Genomic DNA, 11,587 nt, shown 5'->3' on the forward strand with positions numbered 1-11,587 from the left:
AGAGAACAACTGCAGAGTTTTTTTCTTCTACCTTTATGTGGGGCTTTTGTGGCAAATGCCTTTACCCACTGTGAGCCATCTTGACAGCATGACTTGGAAGTTCAGTGGCTCACTCCTATGATTTCACCACTTTGGAGCAGAAGCAAAAGCATTGCTGTAGGTTCAAAGTCAGCTTAGCCTACAAAGGACAAGGTCAGCTGGAGTTACATAGCAAGGCCTTGTCGTAAGCACCACCCTCCTCTTGCTTTGAGACACGTGTCACTGTAGCCCAGGCCAGATTGTAACACACTCTAAAACCCAAGCTGGCCTCACTCACAGCATTTCTCCTGCATCAGAGAATGAAAAATGTGAGCCACCATGCCAAGGTTTCTCTTCATTTTGAGACTAGCTTTAAACTCTGCAGCCCAAGCAGGACTCAACCTTGTGATTTTCCTGTCCCCAGTAGTTGGGATAACACCTGAGCCACTTGTTTTCTACCTTATCGACCACAATTTCACTAGAGAAATAAGCTTTGGTCCTGAAGGCATTCATTACAGGTAATGGATGCATCAGTGGCCTCTGGAGGCATGGGTTCTTTGAAGGGAGAACTGAGGAGTTATTAAAATTATTTCTAAGGTTCAATGACTTCAGTGAGCAGTCCAATGAAGAAATAAATCAGAATATGTCATTAGGATTGTTTCTCGGGCCTCAAAGTCTGCTCAGAAACTATTCTGGTACCTGTTGGCTCAGATTTTTGTTCATGTTTCTTATTTAAAGAGGATATTGAGAATGTTAACACACGCATAGTTTAAGGAATCTCAAAGTAGTGAATTAATAGTGAATCCTCCTGCTTGGACAATTCTGGTCACTTTTCATCTCTCAGATTTTAAAATGCACATCCTAGGGCTAAGGCTGCAGCTTAGTTGGTAGAATGCTTTAGCATGGAAAAAGCCCTGTGTTCAATTCCCAGCATTGCATAAATGGTATGGAGATGCACACCTAGAATACCAGCACTCTGAGGTGGAGGCAGAAGGATCAGAAGTTCAAGGCCATCCTCAACTACACAACAAATTTGAGATGAGCCTGGGCTACATGAGACTTAAAAGAATAATATATCCTAGACATTTCACTTACTTTTTTGTTGTTGTTGCCTTTTTGTGGTTCTGGGGATTAAACCCAGGGCCTAACACATGCCAGATAAACACTCTACCACTGAGCTACATTCTAACCCATCATTTTAATTCTTTACTCTGAAATAAATTGAAAATTTTTAATTAAATGTATATTGTCGGCATATGTATTTTCAAAAATTTAAGTATCATAAGCAAAGCTTTCTTTGATCCTTTCTCTTCTACCCTTTGCATTCTAAAGACGTCTAGTCTGCATTTGCTGTCTCTATGGATCTCCAGCTTACCCTAGTATTCCTTATATTACTGTCTACATCAGTTGATTAAATGCTACATAAATTATAAAGTTACTCTTCATTGTATAGCTAGATAACTTAATCATAGCACATTTATAAAGTACATTTTTGTAGGTAATTATGTTCATACAGTACATGGTATTTTTTTCACAGTTCAAACATTCAAATCTTAACATTTGGGGAGGGGTTACCAAGTTGTACTTGTGGGGTCAGAGGGTAGCTTTCATGCTTTGTGCTTTTTCTATACACAATGCATACTTGGCTTCTTTATCTTGCCTTTTTACACATGACAGAATCTAGAGACCAGAGATAAATACAAGTGAGAATGGACACTGGAAGGGAGGCATCAGGGTCTCACCATTAGGGATGAAGTTAGATAGCAAATTTGCATGAAATCATTTCTTTCAAAGATGTTTTTATTGATACGAAATTATTTTTAAATTTTTTGAAGAGTTTATATAGAACTGGCATTACTTCTTCCTTTAATGTGTTATAGAATTCACTAATATAGTCGCTACCTGCAGCTCCATTTATTTGAAATGTTTTTTAAACTAGAAATTTCGGACTGATATAGTAGTCCTGCTTGTTTTCCTGCCACTGAGGGGGCTGAGGCAGGAAGACTGGCAGGAATTTGAGGTCAGCTTGGACTATAGCATATGAGAGCCTGTCTCAAAAATGAGTGGGCTGGAGGGATGGTTCAGGGTTTACCGAGGACCTAGATTTGATTCCCAGCACCCACATGGTGACTCACAACTATCTTTAACTCCCAATTCTAGGGGATCTGATGCCCACTTCAGACTTCCCCAGGCACCAGGCACACAAATGGCATACATACACAAATGTAGGCAAAATACTCATAGACATAAAATCTAAAAGCAAATTTAATCAATATTGGGCTCCTAAGGCTACTTCTTTTTTTTTTAATATTTATTTATTTATTATTATGTATACAATATTCTGTCAGTGCAGGCCAGAAGAGGGCACCAGACCCCATTACAGATGGTTGTGAGCCACCATGTGGTTACTGGGAATTGAACTCAGGACCTTTGGAAGAGCAGGCAATGCTCTTAACCTCTGAGCCATCTCTCCAGCCCCCTAAGGCTACTTCTTATGTAGTGTTGGTACATCACAGAGTCTGTCCATTTCTTCTGTGCCTTCACTTTATAGGCATGAAAGTTACCCCTTAATCCTCAAACTTCTTTCAGTGTGTGTATGTAGTGTGTCACTTAGAAATGTTATTAGAATTTTCAACTATGACTGTATTTTTCTCTCATCTCACATCTCTCATAATTGAGCACAGAGCTTCGTACATGCAAGGCCAATGCTTTAGCGATGAACTATATTCCCAGCCCAGGAAATGAATCTCTTGGTCATATACTCATTGCTCTGATGTCCAGTTTTCCTGTTCCATAACTACTCTAGTTCTCTTTTTATATGGTGGTAGTATGATATTTTTAGCATATTCTTTAACACAGCCTTATTGAGATATAATTTACATATCATATAGTTCACCCATTTAAAGTGTGTGACTCAAGTGGTGTCTGCATGGTACAACCATCTCCACATACAACCTTACTGCTCCCAGAGAAATCTTTTCCTCTAGCAGAAATGTTCCCTTTTTTCCTAATTTCCTTTCTGCCTCTATATATCTGCTCATTATGAGCATTTCACCAAAGTAGAATCATATGTAGTCTTTTATAGCTAACCTAACTCACTGCCATGTTTCCAAGGCACTGGAGCCTGTACTAGTACTTCATCTTTGAGGGCCACATACATGTTTTATTCATCAACTACTAGACATTTGGATTGCCATCTTGGAACTCACTCTGGAGACCAGGCTGGCCTCTGCCTGCCAAGTGCTGGGATTAAAGGTGTGCACCACCACCACTAGGCAGGATCCATCCTTTAAACTGTCTGTGTTTTCACATTTGGAGCAATTGCATTAAGTCTTTATATCTAACTTCAGATGGCCTTTGTTAAACCTACAAACAGATTGATACCAGTTGATCCCAAAAGCAATTGCAGTGGTATGAGATTTCCTGTATTGGGATGTATTATTTATAAAACTGGACTTGCAATTTTAACTAAATACATTGCCAGATGGATTGGAGGGGGAATCAAGTAGGTAAGAGGGCTGGGAGATGCTCAGTCAACAGAGCTGTAACAAAACAAATTTGGCTTCTCATAGCTTCTTCAGACCTCATCTCAGCCTGTCATCTGAGACAGCCTTTGCCTTAAGGACATCACTTTCTTCTCTGCTTCTTGGATGCACTTCTACATCTCAGGGACTAGGTAACTCTTCACCAGCAAGTCTCAAGTTTCCCAGCTCTCAGACTAAGGCAGATGCTACCACATATGTCTAACCCTGAGCTCTATTTTTTTTTTCCCCTATAAACAGGGCCAAAAGACAGAGACACTGTCTGTTGCAGAAACAACTTGGTAACCAGTTTAGGGGTCCAAAGTTTCTATTCTGAACAGAAATAGAAAAAATAAAATCTTACAAGTGAAAGAAAACTCAATGTCCAAAATTTACAGATAGGAAAGGAGGCAAGAAAAATGGAGTTAGTTCCCCTATTTTATTTCTAATCCTGATGTCCTCAGCAATCAAACCAGTTCACCCTGGGTTTTGTCCCTTGTGACTTTCTGCCTTCTGTTGCCTGGCAGCTGCCATTGCTCTAAGAAGTACACTTAGCAAAAGTTCTATTCCTAGCATCCTGATGCACTTTAGAGTTAGTTATATTAGTAAGGCTTACCTTTGATGGGCTGTTGTTGAAGTAGTAAAAAATCTTCTCTCGAGGAGAAAGCATTGCTTCGTTTTTATGTGGGGAAATGTAGATGGGATGGTTCTGAGATAGCTGCACTCGGCGGGGAGAGCCTGCCCTTACAAATGGATAGGGGGAGAGGGAAGGAGTGTCCATCTGTTGAAAATAAAATCAGTAATTCTGAGGAAGGAAACTTGTAGCTAGGGTGTATTAAAAGTCATCGATTTTACTGAGTGAAAGGCATAATAAGCCAGAAGCCTCTGAATGCTGAACAGCAATGGATCAGCAACAATCAAAGAAACTAAAGAGACTTAGACAGCTAACACGCGCAGGTGCTCAGTTCCCGCCAGTCTCTCTGCTAAGCATCTTTATACATCATTCAGTGCTTACAACAACTGGATAAACTATTAATTACTACTATTCTCATTTGGTATATGAGGTGACAGCAAGCACAAAGTTTAGTCATTTGCAATGCCATCACTGTTAAATACTCCACAATCTGAATTCATGTGGTTTCTGTCTCCTGCTAGACGCAGAGAATTCTACACAGTTTTATTCATACTGCTGAGCATCATCAGAAATTATATTGATTAGACAAGGTACTTGTGTTGGTTGGAGACATTCTTAGTTTTATTTAATGAAAGAATTATTTGTAAGTTTAGTTTATGATGGAAAAGGTCAAACAAATGATTCCTCCCCCTCAAGAGTAAAAGCAGCACCCAGTGATCCCTGATGTACTTACGTTTGCCTGCGAGTACTTCATGGCAAATGTTTGGATTTGTTTGATGTAGACATTGTTGTAGAACTGAATGAGGTCTCCTCTTTCCTCCTCTTCAATGTCACTGTTGGCACCTGTCAGCCGAGTTGGGGTAGGAGGGGCACTGCTGGGCTGTGGAACTGGTAAGGTGCTGTTTGACCTCATAACTGGACTGGAATCTCTACTGGCTGCAGCCAAGAGAACAAAGGGTGGTCTGGGTTGTTTGAAAAAAGACTAGGAAAAGGGGAAACATCTATATGTGTGCATCAGTCATCAACAGCAATAAGCAGGCACTCTGATTCTTTGGAGTTTGGTGTGTGTCATTTGTGTGTTTGCAGGTACATGTGTGTGGAGGCCACAGGCCAACACTGGCTACCATTCCTTGGGAGCTGTCTACCTTCTTTCTGAGCCAGGGTCTGTCAGTGGGACCTGGGATGCACCAACCAGCAAACCCCAGTGATCTAATTGTCTCTGCCTCCCAAGACCTAGGATTACAAGTGCTTGCTCCCATGGCTGGCTTCTTACATGGGGGCTAGGGATCAAATTGGTCTACATCCTTGTGCACCACATAAGTTACTGACTGGGCTATGTCCTCAGCCCAGTTGTATTATCATCATCATTTATCATCCAGTGAGAAGGTCTCACTTTATAGTCCAGGCAGGTCTGAGCTCACAGTCCTCCTGCCTTAGTCTTAGTAGAGATGAAATTATAGGCATGGACCACCATCCCTGTATCTTGAGCTCTGTTTTTCATACCAAGAAGCAAAGCTCAAAAATATCTTTATTCCCTTATAACTGTACCACAGGTTGACTGAGTAGTTTATATTAGTAAGTTACACAGAGGTTTCTGGAACCTGAGCCCTGTACTAACAAGTTTAAGTCAAGAACTAGGAAGAATATTTCTATAGCACAGGTCTAATCAACAGGCAAGCTCTTTCTGGAATTCAGGCTAGAAATTCCTATCTGAAACATGTTATTCTCTAAATGCCTCAAAGCACTGGAAGAAAGGACAACTTTCTAAATCAAGTTTAGTTTATTCCAACAAATTATTTGAGAATAAACTACTTCTATATGTATTTTTATTTTAGATTTCTTAGTCTTTTGACCTAAAAATTAGATGTTCAAAAAGATCTGTCTTTTTTACCTCTGTCTTTATTTAGTTCTGTTGGAGAATTCTGGTGGCTTCTGCTGTCACTGTTGCCAGAATTTCTTCTTTTCCTTTTCCCTTTTATCAAAACACTTCTGTATACCTTTAAAGAGACAGTGAGGGGGGACAGAAACCAGCATTTATTAACTATATACTAGCTGGCAGGACCTTAATATATGGTCCTTGATCCTCACAAAAATACACTTAGTAACGGTTGTCTTCTCGGAATGTTAGGAATGGCAACCAAGTTAGGCATTGTGCATGTCTGTTATACCAGCCCTCAGAAGGCTAAGTGAGGAGTGTTGCAAGTTCAAGACCAATTTGGGCTACTACCTCAGAAAGAAAAAAATAACAAAAGCTTTGATCTAGCCAGATGTGGTTATATGGGCACACACACACTTGTTAAGAGCAATAAACAGATACTCTAATTCTCTAGGATTTCGTGTATGTGTGTGTGTGTGTGTGCGTGTGTGCGCGCGTGCGTGCATGTGTGTGTGCACATTCTTTAAAACCAGCACTCAGAAAGCTAAGGCAGGCAGATCTCTGTGGGTTCAAGGCCAGCCTGATCTACACAGTGAGTTCCAGGCTAGCCAGGGCTACATAGCCTGTCTCAACAACAACAACAAAACTTTGTGAGCTAGGTCCCAGAAGCTCTTCCCTAACAGCTTATATCAGAGCCTGTCTCATACAAATTCTAAGTACTGCCTAAAACTCTACAGAGCAGTACCAATACCGACTGTAAAGTCAAGTTATTTTAAGAAACAAGTCTAACAACATTCTTGGTTTTCAGTGACAAATGAGCCATGTTCAAGATAAAGTGGGTTTTTAATTTTCATTCAACATTGTCTGAGATGATTACTGTGCTTTTTACTAAGCCAGACATAAAGGGGACATGAAAATCAGTTAACTTCTCTGAATTAAGAAATATGTCACAGGCTGGAGAGATGGCTCAGTGGTTAAGTGAACAGTTGCTCTTCTAGAGGATCTAGGTTCAATTCTCAAAAACCCCACAAGATGGCTCACAACAGTCTAACTCCAGTTCCAGGGGATGCAATGTCCTCTTCTGGCCTCTAAGGGCACCAGGCACCCATGTGGTGCACAGATACACATGCAGGCAAAGCACCCATATACATAAAAGTAAATATTTCACAGCATTGCCTTTGCAGGAAGAGGACTTTAAATAACTTGCATGAAATTGAATGCCAGTGATGTAAAAGATTAAAGCAGCCAATCCCCTTAGATTCTTAGTTATAAATCCTGGTGGGGAGAAGGCACAGAACTAACTATGGCTAATTGTTCTTTTTAATTCATCACAGACTTAAGCTTTACTTTCAGTCCTGAGAGAAAACATGGTTACCTGGCTTCGGGCCTGTGGCTGAGTCCTGTAACAGCGCATGATATTCTGGAAGGATCTGTCTTCTTTTGTGACCTACACACAGAGAATACTTAGAGATCCACACCAGGCATGGCAGAGTGAACAGCTCAGTGAACCTTCTGCCACTGTATCCAAAGACTGTAGAGCAAATGAACAAGCAGCTATTCATGAAAACCTGAAGTTTAGTAAGGAGCTGGTATGTAAACCACAACCCGTTATAGAGAAGTACAGTAACTAAACTGGAAAGCTGACTGGAAGTGGAACTTGGTAGATCTGAACTGGAAAAGAAAAAATCAACAAACTTGCCCAAGGAGTATATTGTCTGAAGAACAGAAAAACAGAGAACAGCCCCAGAAAACTTGGACACGAGGAATCACATCAGCATTCATGGAACAAGAGTGTCAGAAGAAGAGGACAGAGGTAGCGAAGCAAAAAAAGATGTTCAAAGAAATAAAGACTTAAGCTGAGCATCATGGTAGGCAGGGGCTGGAGGATCAAGAGGTTCAGGCTAGCCTGGGCTACATAGCAAGACACTGGGGTAAAAAAATAAAAAGACTGACAAGCAGCCAAGTTTACTTTAAAACATTATTGTACACATTCAGGGAGCTTGTCAAACAGCAGACTGAATCAAGAGATCCACACCAGGCTTATCATAGTAAAAATCTAAAGCCATAGAAAAGCATTGAGAAAACCATTTTTCCTTTACAAGGAAGTCAAATATAGTAAAAGAGCTGACTTCTCATCAGAAACTGTACAAGTGGAGCAACAGATTCACAAAGGTCAAAAAGAAAAGCATCCTGTCCACTGCAAATTATCCTTTCAGAAGTCAGTAAACAGTAAACAGTTTGCTGCTAACAGCAGCCCTCACAGAGAGGCAATGGAAACAAGTGAGACAAACACACATGCAAAGGTCCAGGAACACTTGTAAAGCAGTAACATATCAGAAAGACAGGGCAAATGCATGTGTATGATGTTTTGTTGTAGCTGTAACAGAAATATACATTTAACAAAAATGTACAAAGGAGGTGGGTAGGGTATTAAACAAGTGACTGCAGATACCACTTAAACCCACAGGAACCAATAAGCGGAAATGTAAGGAAGGGTACTATAACAGCAGCTATAAATACACATGCCTTTTTCTCGTTCCTTTAGAAGTCTTACCACTGAGTCAAGGTAATGGTGGATTCGCAGTACTTCCAGTGGAATATATATAAATACATAAACAATACCCTCACAAAAAAGTCAATGGGGAAAGAGAACACTAATGCATGTATATCTTGTTGACATGAATTTGAAGCTAAGTTCTGAGGACTTAAAATACGTGTATGTGAGAGAGAGAAAGAGAGAGGAAAGAAAATATAGCAAAAAATAGAAAATATCTAATTCAAAAGAAAGAAAAAAGGAGAAATAAAGGAACAAAGACATTTATATAAGATACCTAGAAAATAAGTACCCAAGCCTCGTGGTATCCCATTAATCCCAGCACTTAGGAGGCAGAGGCAGGTGGATCTCTAAGAGCTCAAGGCCAGCCTGGTCTACAGAGCAAGTTCCAGGACAGCCAGGGCTGTTACACAGAGACCCGTCTTGACAAACCAGAAAGAAAAAGAAAAAAATCCAGAAAACAAGTGAAATAGACAAATGCAGTAGAGACAGTAACAACATAAGCAAATGATTAAACACACGTTGTAAGACTGGGAAAACAAACTGTTTTGGGAGACAGTTTTACTTTAAAAATGCAAATACGTTTGACAGTAAACAACACATATGTTTACTATATAGTTATCCAAAGCAAGCTGGGTAGCTATAAGCTATTAAACTGTAAAATAGGTTTTAGAAACAAATATTACTGAAGGGTTAGTTCACAAAGATCAATCCATCAAGAAGCTGTAATAAACATTAGTGTGTCTATTAATAGGACACCAAATAATAAACTATGACAGAAAAAAAGTAAAACAGACAACCTAAAAATATAAAGATTTCAATAACAAAACTTTCAACAACAGAAGATCTAGGCAGAACATCAAAGAGAAAACTTTAACAAGTCTCTTAAACAACTTGACCTAACCTAACAGACATCTAGAAAACACTATTTTCTTGATGGCAATAAAATACTTGCTTTGTTTTTTTTGGGTTTTGTTTTTGTTTGTTTGTTTTCCAATATGGGGTTTCTCTGTGTAGCTTTAGTGCCTGTCCCAAAACTCGGTCTATAGATCTGCCTGCCTCTGCCTCCCGAGTGCTGGGATTAAAGGTGTGCTCCACCACCGCTCAACTAATACTTGCTTTTCTTTTCTTTCTTTCTTTTTTTTTTTTTTTGGTTTTTCGAGACAAGGTTTCTCTGTGGTTTTGGAGCCTGTCCTGGAACTAGCTCTTGTAGACCAGGCTGGTCTCGAACTCACAGAGATCTTAAACAAATGTGGAAGGCTAGCGACGCTGCTCAGTTGGTACAGTGCTTGCCTATCATGCACAAGCCCTGTTCAGGTCACTTTCAATCCCAGCACTGGGTAAACTGCCATGGCTGTACATACCTGTAACTCTAGCACTTAGGAATGAAGGACGTTCAAAGCCCCCTTTGGGCTACATGAGACCCTCTCATCAAACAAACAGAAACTCTCAATACATTTAAAAGGACTTAAATATATAAAGTGTTTTTCAGACACAGTGAAATAAAACTAGAAATCAGCAACAGAAGTCTAGAAAACTCACAAAACTGGAAGTTACATGGCCCTGCAGGATGTACAAGTTAAATAGAAGCCATATGAAAATCAAATGTAATTTGAAATAAACATACATGATGCCAAGTTATGAGATGCAGGTAATGCCTACTTTTGTAGTTAGTGCTCATATTTACAAAGGATATGGAGATATTTTTTTTTTTTTTTGGTTTTTCGAGACAGGGTTTCTCTGTGGCTTTGGAGCCTGTCCTGGAACTAGCTCTTGTAGACCAGGCTGGTCTCGAACTCACAGAGATCCGCCTGCCTCTGCCTCCCGAGTGCTGGGATTAAAGGCGTGCGCCACCATCGCCCGGCATGGAGATATTTTTTAAAGGCAATGAAAAAAAAATACTATAATCAGTTACCTAACCATCTGATGCACTTAGAAAAACCAAATAAGCCAAGATCCTCTGAGATGGCCCATGGGAAAAGATACTAGATGCAAGCCTAATGACCTAAAGGAAGAGAGAATCAACCTCTGGATATTGTTCTTTGACCCTGTGTGCACATACACATTCACACACACAACAGATACATGCAATTTTTAAAAGGCCAAAGTAGACTTAAAGAAGAAAATAATACTAGGGTGTATGTTTATAGAGAAAATAAATGATATAATATAGTCTTAGAAGTTCTCAAAATTTACCAACCTTTAGATAGATTGACTGATAAGAAATGAAAGGATTTTATTATAGACCTTAAAGGACAAAAGGGATTATATGGCATTAACTCTGGAGAGACAGACAATGTCTTAGAAAGATGCACACTGCCAAAACTGACTCTAGAAAAGACAGGTGACCTGAATGAACCCATGAGAAGAATGGGACTGAATTCATCAATAAATTACCCACAAAGAAAAGACCAGCTCCTGTGGCTTCTTTGCTAATGCAAACTTAACAGAATAAGATGAAATATTTCTTTTCCTAAAAGGCCAGATTTACCCCCGGAACAAAACCAGACAAAGCCATGCAATAAAATTTCAGACAACAGGGCTGGAGAGATGGCTCAGCGGTTAAGAGCGTTGCCTGCTCTTCCAAAGGTCCTGAGTTCAATTCCCAGCAACCACATGGTGGCTCACAACCATCTGGAATGAGGTCTGGTGCCCTCTTCTGGCCTTCAGGCATACACACAGAAAGAATATTGCATACATAATAAATAAATAAACTAATAAAAAAAATTTCAGACAATAGCTTGTGAGAAGTACAAAATTCAACAAACTAGTAAACCAAACATGGAAGCAAAACTTATCACCATAATTAAAAGGGATTTGCAAAGAGAATGCAAATGATCCACCATGAAACCCAACCAAGGTAATATACTATATCCTTAGAGTATCAAAACTCACAATGAGCCAGGCGGTGGTGGCGCACGCCTTTAATCCCAGCACTTGGGAGGCAGAGGCAGGCGGATCTCTGTGAGTTCGAGACCAGCCTG

General features: G+C 39.9%; 1 protein-coding gene across 2 annotated transcripts in view; it reads right to left on the reverse strand.

The window, feature by feature from the left end:
• Window positions 1–11,587, reverse strand: part of Rbl2 (RB transcriptional corepressor like 2) — a 53,499-nt gene that overhangs the window by 3,045 nt on the left and 38,867 nt on the right. For both annotated transcript variants that reach the window (XM_026777286.1, XM_005369600.3), the window contains 4 exons: window positions 7,425–7,496; window positions 6,065–6,170; window positions 4,907–5,109; window positions 4,156–4,320 (listed from right to left, as the gene is read on the reverse strand). In XM_026777286.1, coding sequence (XP_026633087.1) covers window positions 4,156–4,320; window positions 4,907–5,109; window positions 6,065–6,170; window positions 7,425–7,496 — 546 coding nt within the window. The remainder of the gene's footprint in view (window positions 1–4,155; window positions 4,321–4,906; window positions 5,110–6,064; window positions 6,171–7,424; window positions 7,497–11,587) is intronic.

This window comes from Microtus ochrogaster, unplaced genomic scaffold (assembly GCF_000317375.1).
Source record: "Microtus ochrogaster isolate Prairie Vole_2 unplaced genomic scaffold, MicOch1.0 UNK54, whole genome shotgun sequence".
NCBI classification, from domain to species: Eukaryota; Metazoa; Chordata; class Mammalia; order Rodentia; family Cricetidae; genus Microtus; species Microtus ochrogaster.